The sequence below is a fragment of the Balaenoptera ricei genome, chromosome 2 (genome assembly GCF_028023285.1).
Source record: "Balaenoptera ricei isolate mBalRic1 chromosome 2, mBalRic1.hap2, whole genome shotgun sequence".
NCBI classification, from domain to species: Eukaryota; Metazoa; Chordata; class Mammalia; order Artiodactyla; family Balaenopteridae; genus Balaenoptera; species Balaenoptera ricei.
In genome coordinates this window covers 138,908,482-138,927,710 of record NC_082640.1, presented here as the reverse complement: position 1 = coordinate 138,927,710, position 19,229 = coordinate 138,908,482, and the positions used below count along the sequence as shown (strand labels likewise).

General features: G+C 42.8%; 1 protein-coding gene across 20 annotated transcripts in view; it reads left to right on the top strand.

The window, feature by feature from the left end:
- Positions 1-18,879, top strand: part of TRIM9 (tripartite motif containing 9) — a 102,250-nt gene extending 83,371 nt beyond the window's left edge. For 6 of the 20 annotated variants that reach the window (XM_059914224.1, XM_059914225.1, XM_059914216.1 and 3 more), the window contains 3 exons: positions 13,637-13,940; positions 16,241-16,403; positions 18,445-18,879. In XM_059914224.1, coding sequence (XP_059770207.1) covers positions 13,637-13,940; positions 16,241-16,403; positions 18,445-18,507 — 530 coding nt within the window. In that variant the 3' untranslated portion in view covers positions 18,508-18,879. Of the gene's footprint in view, positions 1-9,577; positions 9,767-12,319; positions 12,362-12,785; positions 12,810-13,636; positions 13,941-16,240; positions 16,404-18,444 lie in introns of all 20 variants that reach the window. The other 14 variants (XM_059914219.1, XM_059914210.1, XM_059914206.1 and 11 more) reach the window with 9 other exon arrangements.
- The last annotated feature ends 350 nt before the right edge of the window (positions 18,880-19,229 follow it).

Sequence of the window (19,229 nt, the reverse complement as noted above, 5' to 3'; positions counted from 1 at the left end):
TCAGGAAAACAATGAAAAATAATTTAATGCAATGGAATTATAAAGAATGTGTTATCAAAAGAGAAAAGGAAAGGAAAACAAATTATTATATGAGCTCACGTTTGCTTAGTTCCCTGAAAGCAAAGTTCTTGGGAATGTACCTAAAACAGCCATGAGAATAAGGCCAGTTGCAGATCTAAACCAAATTACCCTGACTTAAGAAGAAACTTAACTGTAAGCAATTAATAATTTTAATGAAATTTTAAAATAAGGCCCACAACCTGTTTGTATATATCTTTAAAGTAATTCATTTAATAGCTGTGATGGCTGTGTCACGGTCTCTGAAACCATCTACAAAAGAGTATTTGTTTAAAATATTATGTGACAAGGCCTTGTTAATACATAGAGTTCTAGGGCTCATTCTGTGTCTGGGAGACTATTCTCCTGCCCCCCCACCCCCAAAGAAAAATAGACATGGGTGAGAATAGGACAGAAAAAATTTTGTTCATTTTTCTCTATTTTCCTTCTACCTATCTAAACAGACTACTTTTTTTTCTTCTTTTCAAATCTGGAGAAAAAATAAGATAGACCAAAGATAATATTCCTGGTGCTCAAATAATTCACTGAGACTATCATCTGGCTGGAGAAAGGTCTTTCTCTGACTTCCCTCAGCTCTCAGAGCCAGGGAACTGCTTCACGCAGCCTTCTCAGCTCAGGAGGAGCTGCAGCCCACCAATCCTTCCAGGGAATTAGAACACACAGGGTTGCACCTTCTGTGCAAAAAATACACTTTAATCCAAATCTTTGCAAAAAAGATCATTTCACTGGACACATTCTTAGAAGTAGAATTACCAGACTAAAGAGTATGAACGTTCTTAAGCCCTTGATCTATGTTTGCAAATTGCTTTCCGGATAGATTTTTACACCAGAAATGTATGAGCCATTCCATTTTTAATATCACCTTAATTCTATTATTTAGAGTTTAATTTCGACTAACAAGCAGCCTCTTCTGAAAGTAAAAATGTTTCTAACAGAGGGTTTTTTAATTCGTATTTTCATAGACATAATATTCTGATTGTCTTACATCTAATAGCTACATGAAATGCAACACACTACAGGGAAAATGAACATGATCTAAAGGGGAGGAGAGACTTCTCAGAGAAGGGAGAGAGAGAAATCCTAACAGAGGGAATAACTGTAGGTGAGGTAAAAACTTCAAAATATGCCTTGAGCTGACTTTGCAAAGGAAGCCTCATTCACTCAAAAACATTAATTGAGCGAGCCGATTTGACAATCACAGCGATGCATACAGCGTGGCCCTGCCCAGTGCTCATGGGCTTTACTCTTCCTCCTTCCCTGAACTCCATGGCACCTGGCTCAGAGTGCCTAAAACTACGGTACCACCTCACCCCTCGAGAACTAAGATTTCCACCCTACAGTGTAGGTAGTCATCTTACAGTCAAGATGTAAGCAACAATGACCTGTGATTGGTAGGAAAAAAAAGGACAAAGTTCAGGCACAGAAGCTCCTGCGTTGTTCTCACGGCAGAGCCCTTCTTGTCACTCAGCTCTCACTCTTTTTATGCACAATTCCGCTGAGCTCATTGACCCATTTGCAAAGAGCACAGCAGACCGGAAACATCACATTAGAAGAGAAAGGAATTTGATATAGAAGTGAATTGAGGCTGTTGGCAGCACTGAGCAAGGAAGGTAACTGGAAAAACTGTGAACAATCCAAAAAAAGAAGAGAGAGAGAGAGAGAATGTTCTGTGGCATATGCTCAGAAAGTCAGAAAGTATATAATGCATTTTAGAAAGATTTCCACCTAATACATTTAAAAGTCAGTGTATATTCTGGAACTCTTGATAATGGAGTATTAAGTATATCAGAAGGCTTTATGGAATTACAGTATAACTACCCCCCCCCCCAAAAAAAATGCTATGGTAATTTTGTGTAGAGCTTCCAAGAACTTTCTTCATTGCCCATTAAAAGATTCCATGAAAAAAGACAGCAATATGAAAGCCAGCAAATATTTTTAGGATACTGAAATCTAGCGGAGGAATTGTATAAAAGCTATCCATTTACTATAAGGTCCTAAAAATAGGGATTCTTTTCTCTTCACCCTAATACTGCTATATAGACCTTATACCTCTGTACCCATTGCTATTGTTTAAACCTCCCTTCTGTTCTGTTGCTGCAACATTCCAGATTTGCCCTATGTATTAGTTTCCCATTGCTGCTTTAACAAATTACCACAAGCTTAGCAGCTTAAAACAACACAGATTTATCACCTTACAGTTCTGGAGATCAGAATCCTAAATGGGTTTCACTGGGCTAAAAGTGAGATGTCAGCAGGACTGCGTTCCTTGGAGGTGGTTCTAAGGGAGAATCTGTTCTGTTTCTTTCCCAGCTTCTAGAAACCACCGGCATCCCTTGGCTCGTGGCCCCTTCCTCCATCTTCAAAGCCAGCAGCATAGCATCTTCCAATCTCTTCTGACTCTAACCTTCCTGTTTCCCTTTTATAAGCATCCTTGTGATTTATTACCTTGGGCCCACCTGGATAGTCCAGGATAATCTCCCATCTCAAGATCCTTAACTTAGTCACATCTGCAAAGTTCCTTTTTCCATGTTAGGTGCCATAGTCACAGATTCTGGGGATTATGACATGGAGAGTTTTTGACGGGCCATTGTTCTGCCTACCACACTCTATGGGGAAAGTAGTATTATTATTATTCCACTCTACATATGGCAAAACGGAGCCTGGGAGAGGATAAATGACGTGCCAGGCCTGGGCCTTTCAGCTCCAATGCCCAGCACAGTATGCTTTGATGCTGACATTAAAACAGTGCTCTTTGCACTCAACCAAAAAGAGGGAAAGAGGGAACACTATCCTAAGTCTGTTTGCTAGATGTCTGAAGACAGCTTGCAGAAGCAGTACTGTGTAGCTGCCTCACATGTTCATCCAGAAACCCCAGGCAGAAATAGGACTTTAACACTTTCAGTCATGTTAGACTTTTGCTCTAAAGAATAATATTCCTGCTTTAAGAAGGAGATGTGGGAATGACTGTCATTTCCAGTATAATATCCAAGCACCTCCTTGGGTCCTGTCCTTTTTTCCGTGTCTTCCCTCTGGCTCCCCAGCCCCCCGGGGTGAGCTTCTCTCCAACGTGGACACTTTCAGCTGGCAGTGATGGGTCACTGCCTGGGAAGGAAAAGGATGTCAGAGGCACATCTTTGAGGTCCTTGAAAGGCCCCACCAAGTGAGGTCTGGGACGGGGAGCCCTGCTCGGGCTGAAACCACAGAGCTATTTATTCACAGAAGCTCTCAGCCCTCCAGATCTCAACTGTGAGGAAAAGTGGGGAGAGTAATCAGTGATCATGAGAGAATCAGGCTGTAGATAAGGCTGTAAATTGCAGCATTCTCTGCACACAGGTGTGCAGAGCACTGAGCAAAAGTGCTCTCAAGCATTGTCTTACTTGAACAGCCGTAAAAGCCATCTCCCCAATGCTTTCCAGGATTGTTTCATCTAATGACAACAAAAGGGTTGGGACTCTCGAAATCACATCTTAGAAACTGCTTTCTAAAAGGGGACATAGAAGGTGTTATTCATAAAGATTAAAATGCCTTTTTCTTTCCCATTAGGCTCTCAGCATCACAGTACCCTTTCCAGCGTGATAGCTCCTTCTCCCACACATCATAGAAAATAACCCAGAGAATATTCAGTGATGCAGGCAGAATATAGGCCCAGAATGACCCCAGATGCATCTGTTCAAAAGTCTCTTTGCAGATATTTCATAGTGATTTGGGGCCAGGATAAGTGCTGTACTCTTAAACCTTAATGTACTGAGACACACACCCGCCCCGCTTCCCACCAGAGAATATGTAACCTTGTGGGGGGAAAAGAACCTCATCTGATTTCAGCCCGCCCGCCTCGTGTGGTCAGAATCCCAAAGGGGAGGGTGACATATTTGCCGTTCAATTCCTAACCACCACAGTCCACGGAACCACTCTATATAGACAAGAAAGATTCATCCTCAGTATAATGCAGGGTGTGGAGAATGATAATTAGGTCCTCCACACAATCCTTGGTCACCCCTGAGACCACTGGAATGTGCTCCATGGCCTATAGCATCCACCTTACCTTTTATACATTTCCAAGGCACAAAAGAGAGCAATGGCCTTGTCAGCCCTCAAATTTTATCTACCAGGAATTGATCTGCCTGGGGCCCTTATCCTGTCCCATCACAGCTGGCAGTGTGACTTAGATGTGTCCCTTAATCTCTCTGGACTTCAGGGTTTTGTTTGGGGGGGGGGATTGTTTTGTCTCTAAAACTATAGACTTAGAGCAGATGACCTCTAAGTTCTTTAGTGTTAATACCCCCTGGTTTTCTTCTGTGGCTTCTCTCTTCAAAATCACTGCCGAAAGCTGTTACTATTTCAGGAAACGCTATAGACTGGCGTAGCTGCCTCCTGCTTCCCCCACGGGTTCTAGTGGGTCTCAGAGGTTGCCTGTGACACTGAAAATTCAACACTAGTGGGAAGTAGCCGGTAAAGGGTCACACAAGGAAGAGCATATGGTCCACTCTGCCTCGGCTGTAGTTTTCGTGACTCCGAGCACCAGAGCCATCCCCGCAGCCCCAATTAAAAGTATCTAGTTAGAGGGATAGGCGTTTCCAGGACAAATTCCTCAAGGTAGGTAAACCATACCTGAACAAATCCGGGTAGATTTTATGAAATCCAAGGTGAGAGGCATCATGACAGCTTTCAGAGCCCAGAAAAGAGGGGCTTTGCTCCTTTTAATTTTGACACCATGCACGACATCCCAGGGAATTGCCTGATTTTCCATAGGACCGAATTGGAACCAAACCCTATTTTCGCTTTTGGGGAATGTGCTTTGCACTTGACACTCTGGGGAACAGCTTAGTCCTTTGGAATCTTTTGTATCTATTTGAAATATAGAAATTTTCAGTTCTTCTGATGATAGTTCCTTATAAATAATGCCCTGGTGTTCTAAATTGGAGTGGAGGACTTGGTGACAGAGTGTGCAGCTCTCCCAAGGGTGGAAAGAGGCTGTTTCATTTCTTCTTTTAAAAGGAGCTTTTCAGAACAGAAGTGTTTCTCACTTCTCAACTGCAATTAATGCCACACTTAAGAAAGATTATAATACCACCTTTCATTGTAAATTATGTACCAGTGGGACATAACTGTGACTTTGGATGCTTATTAGATCATTTAAGGACACACAACCCCTTCATTTGTTTCTTTGTCTCTTTTAAAGTCTTCCCAACAAAAGCAAATTATTTTACAGCTGGTTTATAATTGAACTGAAACTCATCTTTAACGCTGCTTGTGCAGCTCTTAGTGACATATCTTGCCTTACTGTACTCTGAAATACAACCATCTTGTTGAACCAGCGTCCAAGGACTGCTTAAGTTACGAAGCTGTTCACTACCAGACAGGAAGATAACCAAGAATTCTACGAGAGCACAAAAGAAGCTGGGTTAGCGTATGGAATCCCTGTCAGTTTGCCTTTCCTCTTTGAATTCCAAAAATAATAGCTCAAAGACTGTACTTTACATTTCCAAATATTCCACATCTGTAGAAATCTTTAGTGCACTGTACATGTTGGAATCAGTCAAGAAATTCTACCCTCAGAAGTATAAAAACCAATTAGTAGTATAAGATACAGATTTTCTCTAAATACAGTCAGTTCTCCTCCCAACTTCATGTGTCCCATTTCCCAGCTGCTCAGGTCTAACACAATGTCTGCTAATGAACACATAAAATAAATATACAGTAAGGCAAAAAAGGAGCACACCACTTAAATATTATTTTTTTGCCTCAAACCCAAAAGTCAGTAAATAAATAATAAGTGTGGTCCCCAGCCAATCTTTGCTTTGATAATTCTTTTTTTTTTTTAATTTTTTTATTTATTATTTATTTATTATTTTTATTTTTGGCTGTGTTGGGTCTTCGTTTCTGTGTGAGGGCTTTCTCCAGTTGCGGCGAGCGGGGGCCACTCTTCATCGCGGTGCGCGGGCCTCTCACTATCGCGGCCTCTCCCGTTGCGGAGCAGAGGCTCCAGACACTCAGGCTCAGTAATTGTGGCTCACGGGCCCAGTTGCTCCGCGGCATGCGGGATCTTCCCAGACCAGGGCTCGAACCCGTGTCCCCTGCATTGGCAGGCAGATTCTCAACCACTGCGCCACCAGGGAAGCCCTGCTTTGATAATTCTTGATTACTTCTTTCAAGCAGAGGCCCCAACTCCAGAGTCCAGCCAATCCAGGTGGGAAGGGAAAGCAGTCCAGGCAAAGGCAAGAGGAGAGTGATGGTCACTGACAGAGTTGAGGGAAAGTGTGTCTTGTCACGCTCCCATTATAAATGCAGTCCCCATCCCAGAGTTACTGGTATGCCCGGAGCTGCCACACCAGTATTCCGCTGGCATTCTGTTTCCCATTGCTCTGTCCTGCTAAACTTCTTTTGCTCAGCAAAGCTCTTCAGCAGACAGGATCAGTGCATGTGATGAAACATGACAAGAGATTAAAAATCTTCGAAGGGGCTATTTTTCTTCCTCCAGCGACCTATACATGAAAAATTAATAATAGTTATCCTGGTTATTAGCTATGACCTGAAACGTAGCTTCATATCATGTATTCTGAAAAAAAGCACTAACCCAATTCCTCTTTGTCGTGACTAACAGAATATTAATGGCTGAAAAGCCTTCTCCAGATCTCAGTAATTGTGCTTTGAAGGAGAGGTAAGGAAGTGGGATGTACATCCTTCCTGCATCCTGGGTATAACACAGAATACACTCTTGGGTAGCTGTGTGTAGGCTCAGTGTTAGTTGTGTGATTTGGCTAAACATGGGTGTGGCACCACTGTTCCCAATATTGTCTTACTGTCTTTGGTTCATGTCTTTGAACATGTCCAGAGGGGCACGATGAGGAGAGTAAAGATTTGAAATCCACACCCTAGAAGAAAGGTTGGAAATCGATTCTATTTATCCCAGAAAAGGAATGATTTAAAGGGGACTGGTGACTGCTCTCAGATATTTGAAGAACTAGCGCGCCGTTCTGTAGGGCCCTTAGATAGTAATGCTACGATTAAGGAGTCGAGTTCCCAAAGAGATATATCCAGACCAATGTGAGCAATAACTGCAACAGGAGGGGGCTGCCCAGAGGCCATGAGATCCTCAACCTAGGGGACTTCAAGGGGAAGCTTGTGACTGCTGCTCAGATTTTATCGAGATAAGTGTCTTCCCTCTAAGAATCCTGCAACCTAAGGTAATATCAAGTGACTTAGATGACCTGTAGGCAACTGACCCAACATTTGCACCATGTGCCCATGGGGAAGGGCACAAAGAGTCTGCTGGGATCAAGTGGAAAGTGCTCTCTCTCTTGCACTTCATTTGGACAATTTTCATGACGAGGTAGGAAGTTTTTTTTAGGAGCTTCTTAGAGAAAATGGGGTAAGAGCCCAGCTGGTAGGGTATGGGAGGCCATAGGTGGGAAAAACTCAAGAGACAGAGATGGAGTGATTGGGTAACATGTATATTAAATGAGCTTGCTTGAATAGAGAGCATGGTTCAAGATTGAGAGGAGTCAGGGACAATTGGGTCATCAATAAATAACGGATCTACATAAAAGGATAGAAAAGGTAACCATTTTAGTGTCAAGTTATTAATCCCATGAATAACCATAGCTGCCCTCAGCCCCATCCCGCAGAGTGGTGCCATCACCAACTCTAAGTGCTTCTTCCTGGTGCTGAGAATAGAAAAGGTAAGTATGATGGGATTGGATATGCTCCCTGAGTCTGGATTCAGTACATGTCTTTTCACTGGTTTTCAGAAGATTACTCGAGAGTTCAATATACTCTGAAATTCATTCTACTATATATGTCCTTTCCCTTAATTTTCAGGGCAACAAGTATTTTAAGTATAATGAATTAATTATTATCACTTGGTGAAAAATACATTTCCAAGCAAATTCTTGTTAAAAATATTTTACTGAGATAAATATAGTTGTAAATTCTCTCCCTAAAAGAAGCCCATATCAGTCTGTGGTGCTGTGCAATTGTCTTTCAAATTTTTCCATTAAACTAAAAGACTAATTCCCCCCTGAGATCATTATAATGTAAATTATTTCTGAACAAGGAAATGATCACACATGCCAAATTACCCAAACCATTTGAAGTTTAGGTAGAAGAAAATTGGAATGTATTATTATTGGGAACACAAAGCCTTAACTCCATAAGTAGCCATTTCTTTTCTCTGAAAATCTGCTTTACACTTTTCTATAAAAAAGAAAAAAAGAAAAAGAATAAAATTTCCCCCAAGGATAAGTCTAAAGCCTGAAAAGCTAATTTTAATATGTTCAGAAATGAAAATGAGACTGGGTTGGCAGTATTAAACTGAAATGCTCCGCCAATGCCCTTGCTCTGAGCTCTTCAAATAGAATCCTGTTCTGCGCACACGTGCTCCACTGAGCATGTGCAGAACAGCACCTGGATAGCATAAGGATGTGTTCAACGCAGAGGAACATGCTAACAAACTCAAACCAGAAAAATATTCCCAGGAACACTCTCTGGCCACCAAAACAAAATTATTTTTTCAATGAGAAGAAAGTTCCTTGGTGGTTTTGGACATAGAATACTACCATCATGCCATCTGTATTTCCTAAATTATTACTATCAAACTGAGCTCTAAGAAGACCCCTATTGGTAAAACATCTGTCTCTGACCAGATAACCCTACTGCATACAACCACCTATTGTTCAACAAAAGAGAAAGGAATGATTTTAGTAATTTAGAGGAACTACCTCTAAATTACTCTAAATGTTAGAACCAAATCAAGTAGTTGATATGTCCTTACTCTGGGATAATAGTGATCTTCATGCCAGACCTGACTATCTGAAAATAAAGACATTTTTGCCACAAATGCACCTCAGCACTGCCCATGGTCTGCTTATTGTTAGAGAACCAGAGATGTTCAAGGGCATCCCTAGGGTCTCAACTTAATTCAGAAACAAAGGTAAGGCTCCTTCCCTGATTACTTGTTCAGCCCTATCTTCCTCTCCTATTCAAAGAGCAAGTCTTGAGTGTGTTGGTATAGAAAAACCATCTCGTCCATTTAGAAACGGAAAAAATAAGAGGCAAAAGGGAAAATATGGAACAGCAAAGAGTTGGTCAAAATCGTCACCTCCTAAATAGAAACTCTTTAAGAGGCCATTGTTGTACAGGTAGTAACATCCAAGGGAGCTAGAGAGGGTGAAGTATTAATCTCCTCTTGGTCATCAATGGGTAAAATTTACCTCTACGGTTTCTAAATTCAACTCTAAAGATATTTAATTAAACGGAAACCTCTAATACTTTCTCTACCACTAAAAATTGGGAGAAGAGAAAACAATTGCCTGTGATATTTGAAGTATCCTCTGGTCATGGGTTGCGACCTGCCGAGAATTCCCTCCCAGTCTCAAACCACATTGGCAACTATGGGGTGGATGAGGCTTTGTGAAAGTGCATCCGTAAGGCAGATCTCGGGGAAAACTGCACAGCAGGTGGCGGATTTCTGATCTCTAGTTTGCATTGATCTTACATTTAGACACAGATTCAGAAGAACAGACAGTCCCTTTTCCAGTGCCTTCGGAAAGATTGCCGCTCCGTAGAATGAGTCCTTTCTCCTCCACCCTTAATCTACAGCCCAGCTTCCCCAGGAGATCCTACTTTGATTTCCGGCCCTCACCCCATCAGCTGAGCTTGCATTCCTCTTTACAGTCTCTCAATGCACCGGGTGAGCTGAGCTCGTCTGACCTCTCCTCTCCATCTCTGTGCCTTGAAGGCATCTCTGAATACCTGTTTCGTTCTTGGCGTTCATGTGCGTGCAGGGGGTGTGATGAGCTAGTCTCTATGTCTGTGGCCTGCTTCCGGTACGAGGAGCATTTGGATGATGGAGCTTTGTGGCATTCTTGTGTGTGTGTGGTGTGAGGACCAACCATCGAGCTGTGGTCAATGTATATAATGGTGTCGGAAAGTGATGAGTGAAGTTGTTCTTTTTGCACAAGCTGGTACCACCATGGGAAACCTGCTCTGTCATCACATGCAATGCCACAGCACGCGCAGGTGCTGGCTGAGTGGAGGCTGTGGCCTTAGTATGGAGGTTTGCAACCCAACCCTGCTGTATCCAGGAAACCAGCTGTGTCTGGGAGACTGGATCAGTGCATCCAGCCTGGAGTGTCTGATTAAACATAGACTCAAGAGATCTTTATTGAAAAAAATAAAAGTAAAAAACTTGCCAACAGCAGAATGCATCATACAAAGCAGGCAAACCAGAGAGCAGAAAGTGAAAGTATTTCCTGCCGAAGCCTGTGCTCACTGGTCAGACAGTCGGGGTCATGGCTGATTTTTTTCTAAGCAAAGGGGAGGAACCACCACCAGCTAAATCAGAAACCCTCAACTAGCCTAAGGTCCAAAGATGAGAATCACTGAAAAGTCTGGCCTCCCAAAGTTTCCCACAGCCAAGAGGGTTGTGACACGGCTTCAGGCTGATTTCAGGAAGCTGGACTGGTGATACTATGCCGTGAACTCTGTCTAGCCAATAGAATCTTAAAATATCTAAACTGCAGTCCTATTTGATCTCTTCAGGACTATATTGTAATCAGGGATACACATGATGCACATTTCATATTTCCAAAGGTTTCTTTTTTTTGTTATTTTATTCTGTTTGCTCATCCCACATCCTGGAATGAAGAAGGCCACAGCATGACAGTGCAAAAAGGATGCAGGGACTTCAAGCTCTCTTTAAAACGACATTTTTCTTTGTGCTTTTATGTTTCTTACTGTTTTTCTGTGCGCTATTGGCTTTTAAACATGCTTTGTTATGGAAGCCTTTTCACTTGTGTCTAATGTACTGAAATATTGTTATAGTCTTTGTAATGTATATTGTCTCAAGAATAAAATATGTGGGTTTGGGGATATTTGATGGCTGTATTTGACACCATTGTTCTAGTTGTATCGTTGAAACTTAAATGTACGATGGTGTGTTTAAAGTAGTGTAAAAAAGATTTCAGAAAACTTGTTTTGAAAAAGACTTGCACAAGGCATGATTCATTTAAAAAATTTAAAAGCCCTATTCAGATTCTACAAATTTATTTCCAAAGCTGGATATGAGATTCAGTTTTAAAACTCCAGGTGTCCTGTACTCACTAAGTTCTAACCTGTGAATAGGAACTGAAGTGATAATTGATAGAAACTAACCATAAGTATCAGCCATGAGTTGGAGAAAATGATTATTCTGCATATGAATTCATCCCAGAGAAAAAAAAAACTAAAAGTAAGATCATAATCTTTACATTTTGTTTTTAATTTAAGCATTAGTCCTTTCTAAGGTGCTTTCTTAATTCTTCTAAAATTCTTTTAATTCAGTGTATTATCCTTTATTTAGCACATAATGGTCTTACTGAATTGAAAAAAAAATTAAATGATCCTTTCTAGGAGATACCCTGGTGCTCATCAAAAACACATTTCCTAGATCAGTCACTGACAGCACTTGAAATTGTAGTTCACACACCTTTGAACATTTTAAGACTAGACTGCTTCATCCACCCTGATGAAACTTCTCATGGAGTAGGTAAGGGTATGTTAAGGAAAGAGGGAGATGGTTGCAAAAGTTGCACAGGTGATTCCAATACATCTCTGAGGTCACTCCCACCCCAATCAGCACCATCCCCCCGCCCCTCCCTTAGGTGAAAAGCACTCATGTAGTAAAACAATCTAAGAAAGAGATGAGGTCATTCTCATATTTGCTACATTTAATTCATGTCATTATTAATAATTACCAGTTGTATTTATTAACATAGGGATTACATTACACATTTAGTTATATAATTATCATGTGACTTGAGCCCAAGTCACAGCAAAGGCCTTTGGGCATAACCAGAGTTAGAAGTACATGGAATAATGATGTAGAATGGAGTTTTATCAAGATTCAGTGATTTCTCCATTTCAATTGGATGAATTTTTCTCATTTTCTTCTGAATATGGAAACTTTCGTGGAAAAGATTAAACTTGGAAGATGATGAAAATTTAAGCTCTACAGTTTAGAAACAATTGGAGGAGACTTTATTAAATGAAAACAAAACAAAACAAAAAAGATGTACTATTCATTTTGAAAGAGCAGAGAGGCAATTTTTACCCAGGCAAGTAAACTAACATAGAAAGGGCTTTGGTTTTTCATGAATCAGGCCTCTGGTGACTCTCTTCAGCTGGTGCTTTTTACATGTATACAAATAATTTTTATTGACCTGGTTGTTTTTTCATAGCTTTGATGTGTAGTATCTCTTTATAGGATGCAATTTTGAGACACAATCTGCACCTTACTCTCAATTAGGCAAGTATACCTATTGTCATTGTCATCTTTTACTTATGTGCTTGGTATGCTCCACTCCCGTCACAAAATAAAGGGTGACAGCTTATTCTATGTCAATAAAATTGTCTAATTGTCATTCAAATCCCATTATAGCAGTTTCTCACATACGCAGAAAAATGAGTCTGTATTTTTAAATTTTATGCCTCAGAGAAGATTACTTTTCCCCCAGATTTCTTGTACATCAATGCAAAGCACTCTCTATAAGCAGAGCACTTGTGGGCAAAGGTACTAATCAGACCGATACGGTTTTAAACTGAGTAGTGTATGCAGTTTTGAACTGAGCCCTTTTTTGGTATTAGTCTATCAAAAGAGACATGTTTTCTTATCAATGTCAATTTTGCTTCCTATTTCTCTCTCCCATGCCTTTCACTCGGAATGACAACAGTTGATATTAAAAAGCTGTTGGCAGGTATGGAATAACCTTATTCTGTTACAAATAGCAGAGACCAAAGTGCATGTGAGGTGGCTCACAGATTTGATAAATCAGCCATTTCGTCTGTCCAGAGCATGTTCTGGGTAGGTGACATTTAGAACTCGGGCACAACGCTGTGTACAAAGACGTCATTCCATCTGCACCTAACATCCAAAACGTTTTACACGTTAGTTTTAGGAGTAACACGCAAACTGCATTTGTGGTGAAGGAAGCAACCTGTCTTACATCCAAGTCACAATCACTCATGAAAATTAGTTTCTGTTGCTGATAGCTTTGGAGCTTTTGAGCTTTCACTAACACTGAGGAAATTTTCCAAACGAGTAGATATGAGCACTTCTGCAGAAGGGATATTTCCTTGTTTCACTGAGTGTGTTTTATCCCTCCTCCATCTAGGACTCTAGCTCCTAGCCTCCCCGTCTCAGGGTTACACAGGCATCTTAGCGCAGCCCTCTCCCCTTATGTCTCTGGTGTACTGTTCTGCCAGTCACCGGGTGAAGGGACTTGCGCCTTCCAAAGTCGATGCCACTTCACTCCCGGATCACCTGGCTGGGAGTGCAGTCTGAGTCAGGTAACCCCTGCTGAATCGGTCGTGTGTCCTCCGTCTCCTTCTGGGCGCAGAGAGCCCTAGCTCCCAGGAAGTGCCCCCCGTCTGCTCACTCACAGCCCCTTCTGGCCCTGGACACCTCCTTCCCACATGGAAGCATGAAAACGGGACAAGACGCTCCTCTCCGGCCCAGGAGTGCGTTATGGCGTGAGCTCAGTGGGTCCGTCTTAGTAACCGCCCTCCCTTCTGTTGTTCCCAGTGGCCTGGTTTGCTTTTGACCCTGGCTCGGCGCACTCTGACATCATCTTCTCCAATGACAACCTGACTGTGACCTGCAGTAGCTACGATGACCGGGTGGTGCTGGGGAAGACTGGCTTCTCCAAGGGCGTCCACTACTGGGAGCTCACGGTGGATCGCTATGACAACCACCCAGACCCTGCCTTTGGCGTGGCTCGCATCGACGTGATGAAGGATGTGATGTTAGGAAAGGACGACAAAGCCTGGGCAATGTATGTGGATAATAACCGGAGCTGGTTCATGCACAACAACTCGCACACCAACAGGTACCCTGCAGCCCCTACCCCCCAGCCAAGCCTTCTTCACCTTGGCTTCCGGTCGAGAGCGAGAGCCCAGGTTCAGAGGCCTGTTAAACAGACAACATGAAGGAAGACAGGCAGGCGATCTTTATTAAGCAGAAGTCCTACTGCTCTTGACTGAGTCCATCCTGGAGTTTTCTTTTATTTTATTTGCATAATGACAGAGACGTGAGTACTTTCCTAGGTCCCTCATGGCTACGTTCCACCCAGGGCTGGAAACTAAGAATCCTCGTGCATATGCATTATAGAAAAACCTTCCAGGATTCTAAAATCCAGACTTACAACTTACCAGAGAAACACTGTTGGACAAGATACTTAGTTTTTCTGAACATCGGTTTGCAAATCCACCAATTAGGAAAATCATGTTTTTCCACGCATAAATGTTCCCACGATTACATGAATCATGCAAAAATGCCTCCCATCCACCCGAAAATAGAAGCCACTGTTCTTCTTATTATGATTATTATCAATGCCACCTCTCAGAATAGTAGCCATTCATTAAACTAAGTCGTATGGATGCCAATTTGGAGAGATTCATACTTGAAGAACCCTCTTATTATTGTATGGATTCAGAGTACCCAGTTTGCTGGGGAAAGAGAACAAAGGTAAAGGTTTTGCTTTAACACCAAAATATAGGCAAGTATAATTTAACCCATGCTATCATATTTTTTCTAGACCTCCTCTTTCATTTGGTTTGTGTTTTCTTCCTCAAATGTATTTGTCACAAATTTCCTAGGTAGGGAAGTGTCTTTTATGGATCCTGGTCCACCTTATTCTCAAAGATTTCCCCAGGATACATTCTCATTGGTGTCTCTGGGAAAAAAAACAAAAATACAGTTGTATTCAGTTGGATCACAAGGAAAGTGAGTCAGGTAGTGATAGGCAGTGGACTCCACTGTCTCAGCTTCTTCTGTATCCTCACCACTGCCCCTCTTCTAGCCGGTAGGACTCCTAGGGCCTTCACTTCCTGTTCCCTTGGAGAGTTTCTATACATCTGCATTCACTTGTGTATTATTCACCACCACTTGAAGTGAGCACACATGCCATTCCAGCCTGATATCAAATCCTACTAGATGTATATAAGCCATTGTCTTCAGTAATTCACATCTGGGGGGACCCTCTGTCACCAGATCCCTGATGCCATGTACCATGTTTTAGCTTCTTTATTTTGGAGTGAAGGAGTGAGTAATAACACAACTGCCACACTATGCAGAGAAACACTTTCTTAAGGCAGAACACCTCTGCTTGCACGCAAACGGCACGTCACCAGTGCCTTCGTTGCTGAAGCTGTGAATTTCCAAGATGAAATTGATACCCCTGTGTTTTAACCACTATGTGCAGTCTGTGTTCTGCGTGCCGGGGGAAAGAACAACACCCTAACATTTCTGTGCTCTGCTGAGATGAGGCTGAAGTTCAGTATTGCTAGCTCTCAAAGAGGAGGAAAAAGACGCATCTGATCATCCATGCTTAACGGCTTTTGTGAAACCATCAATGGAAGCGTTAAGACACAATTCGTGGTCAAATAACAGTCACTCCACCTCCTACAGTATAATTAATTATTTCACCTTACAGAGAGGAGATTCCTCTTCTTCGGTGTTGCCATTTTATGAAGAGCCTCCAACTTCTCAATTCAAATTCAGCATGCCCCAAATGACCATCTTTCTGGAATGAGCTTTTCTGTTTCATGGATAGCATAAGGGCCCAAATCCAATTTTTCATGCATGTGTTTTAGGTTCAGCTTAAGTGCTTCTTTGACTTTCAAATTAAATCATTTTGTATTTAATGATGTTTAATTCACACCATATGTGCAAAGCGTGAGACCCAGCTCTAGACAGAGCTCTGATAGCCCAAAGGTTACTTTTTGCCCTTGGCCTTTGATGCTTTGTTTTCTACTAGGCGACTGCGTGTAGAGACCCTGTATGAAGGAGTTCACTCTCAGCAACAGCAGAGCAGCGCGGTGAACCTATACATTCTCAACAGGGGAATGAAAATTGGTTTTCCAGGGAGCGAGCAAAAGATCTTACTTTTTATATATATAAAGCACAGATACACGTACAGCCCATAAGCAGATACACAGTATATCTGCGGTATTAAAATTGTAAGTGAGGAGGGGCGATTAGGCGGAAAAATGTTTTAAAAGGCTCCTGGGGTGGGGATGAGGAACGATACTTTTAAACAAGTTAAAAAATACTGGTTTAACCATACGAAACGGGAAGCTTCTAGAATGATGACAGGCAAGTGAAACCCCATGTTTTCTTTTCCCACAGAACTGAGGGAGGGATCACAAAGGGGGCCACGATCGGGATCCTCCTAGACTTAAATAGAAAAACCTTGACATTTTTTATCAACGACGAGCAGCAAGGTCCCATCGCGTTTGAGAACGTGGAAGGGCTGTTCTTTCCGGCAGTCAGCCTGAACAGGAACGTGCAGGTGAGCTGCAGACTCTGCTTCTGAGGCTGCCCGCGGGCAGCGAACTCAGCCCCTGCCCACCGAAGGCCCAGACCGAGGCGCGGAGGAAGGGGGGGCGCCGGGTGGGATGGACGTGACAAGTGAGATGATTCCAGACCGGCGTAAGCCCCTCGGTTATATTGAGACACAATCTAGTGAACAGCAGGTGGGAAAATGGGATTCTCTGCGTGGCTGGCTAATGATCGTCCCTCTGAGCCCTAGATCCCTCTCTAGTAGAAAGGAAACTCTTGAATCAGCTGGCATGAAAACAAATGAAATGACTGAGGCAAAGCGCCGTGAGTGCCTGAGCAGTGAAGGTGTGAGCCTGAAGTGCTAGCACGACGCTCAGAAATTTGGGGCGTTTTCTCTGCACTCTTATCAGTTCTGTCAGGCGCTTTGGGGACAGAAAACACATACTGATGATTTATTGTAAATAAAAACAACAAGTTCTTCTCATTCGTTCACTCAACAAATATCTGTTGAGTGCCTTTAATATGTCAGGCACTATTGAAGTATTATGAGTATTGTTGTTTACCAGTGAAAACAAAACAAAAATCTTTCCCTCTCAGGGCTCACATTCTAGTTATAGGAGACAGACAGTGAATAATAAGCACAATTGCTATGTTAATTATATAGTATGTTAGAAGGCGATATCCAGTGGAGAGAAGACTGAGGGAAGAGTAAGGGACCAAGAGTGCCGTGGTTGGGAGGGCAGTGGCCGTCCTAAGCAGCGTGGTCAGCATAGGTGGGCCTTATTGTAGTCACAGGTGAGCTGAGCCTTGAAGGGGGTGAGGGAGTGAGCTGTGTGGGGCTTTCCAGGCAGAGGGAACAGCCGGGACAAAGTTTCTAAGGCACAAGGGGCCTCACTTAAGCAAGGAAGGGCCAGGAGGTGGCAGCTGGGGCAGATGAGGGGCCGTGGGAGAGAAGATCAGAGCCATGCGGGAGGGTGTGCCCTGCCAGCTTCTGCCGGGACGGGAGCTTTCACTTCCGTCTTGAGCCAGAACTCATCATCAACTGTGACCCTCATTCAGCAAATGGCTGCCTTACGATAGGGTAGATAGGGCTTGAGAATCAAAACACTGCTGGTGATTTTTGCTGTATATAAAACCACGTCTTGGGAGCTATTTTAAAAATCCATTGTTGTTTATCAGTATGTGCAGTAGAAGTGATTGCAACCCAGTGACCTCTGCCCTTCTGTCTTGCTGCAACTAGATGGGTTTTTCTGGACGGCTGAAATCTAATCTATCAGAGTGCAGCCTCTACATTGGACAAAAGAAAGCTATAGATTTCCCTAGAAGTGTGTCTTAGAAAGCCCTCATTCAAAGTTTTCCACATTTTCAGCTGTTTCCCTTGCAAAGAATATTGTACTCGACGCTCTTTAGGGGTTTCCAGGACGTTCTGAGTATCTTTAGAGAAAGACTCTTGGGCTGGGGAAGACAGGGACAAGACAAGAAGGGGAGAGATGACAGACAGCAGTGCATGAAATGGTTCTAGCCTGGTCCGTGCAGCTGAAGTATGAGGTTGGACAAAATTCAGTGAAATATTAAATAAGTGCCCATGTTTCTTCATACCTGGCAATCATGTAGTCCATCCCTAAATGAAAGGCTTATCCTAACTGGAATAACTAGTGGACAAATAATAGGGGAAGGGTTGTCTGCACATCTGCTTTCTGTCCACGGACATGGCAGTGATCACTGCCGTGTGGCCAACAGGCTTTTCTACAAGCAGATCAATGCCTGTGTCTTCAGTCATAGGAACACAATCTCCCCAGAATCCGTTGAAGAAGCAAGTGGATGCGAACCATATTATCAAGTGTCTCCAAGATTGGGGAGCCCAGCATGGTGGCCAGGTTCTTAGCACAGGCTGAACTCTACTAGAATTCTCTTTAATGTCTGCTAGAATAGACGTTACAGAAAACTGAACAGATCCCCTTTTGAGTGAGGAACACACCCACTGTGCTCTGGGGAGGGGGTGCAGGCGGGGATCCTGCAGTGCCTTCGGGACTCACAGTCTCTTCCCACAGGTCACGCTTCACACGGGGCTCCCAGTCCCCGACTGCTACTCGAGCAGAGCGTCAATAGCCTAAAGATGTGCTGTGGAGGCGCCAGCTGCCTGTTCTTACCTCCGCCTGAGCGCAACAGCAAGGAGCTCAGCCAGAGCTGGAGGGAGAGGGAGGAGGAGAGAGATGCTGGTCCTCACACCCCGCAGCCCCCCTTTCCCTCCAGGCTCTCTACTGCTGTAAAGCCTGCTTTCTCTTCCATGTTCAGCAATTCTAACCAACGGAAGACCTAGACAGCCCACCATGTCACTTTGTTTCCACAGCCAGATTTTGCTTTTATTTACATTATTTTTTTTTATGTAGGTGAGTTATCTTTTCTTTCTCCTTTGATCATGTCATTGGTGACTTACTGAACTGGCACTGCCAAGAGAAAATTCTTCTGATAACTTTTTTCTTAAACTTTCTGTCAAAGAGGTAGGTAGTAGGGAGAGGTAAGGAAGAATGAGCTGAATTTGGAGCTGGCCGTTTAGAATATTCTTGAATGTTCTTGCCCTGTGACCTCTCATGCAGCGTTAGCTCTGCAAAGCTAGTCTTTTCAGCAATGAAAAGTTTTACTATCCACTGAAGCACAAAAATATCAGCAACACGACTACACAAAGACAGAGGGGTAGGCTCACAGGACAGCTAGGTCATTAGGACAGGCCAGAAAATCTGGTCACTGAATGAAATTCGAAGGTCTCTAAATATAGGCAGGGCAGGGGACTTCATGATTTGGTTCATTTATTTACAAGTTTTTAATTGAGAACCGA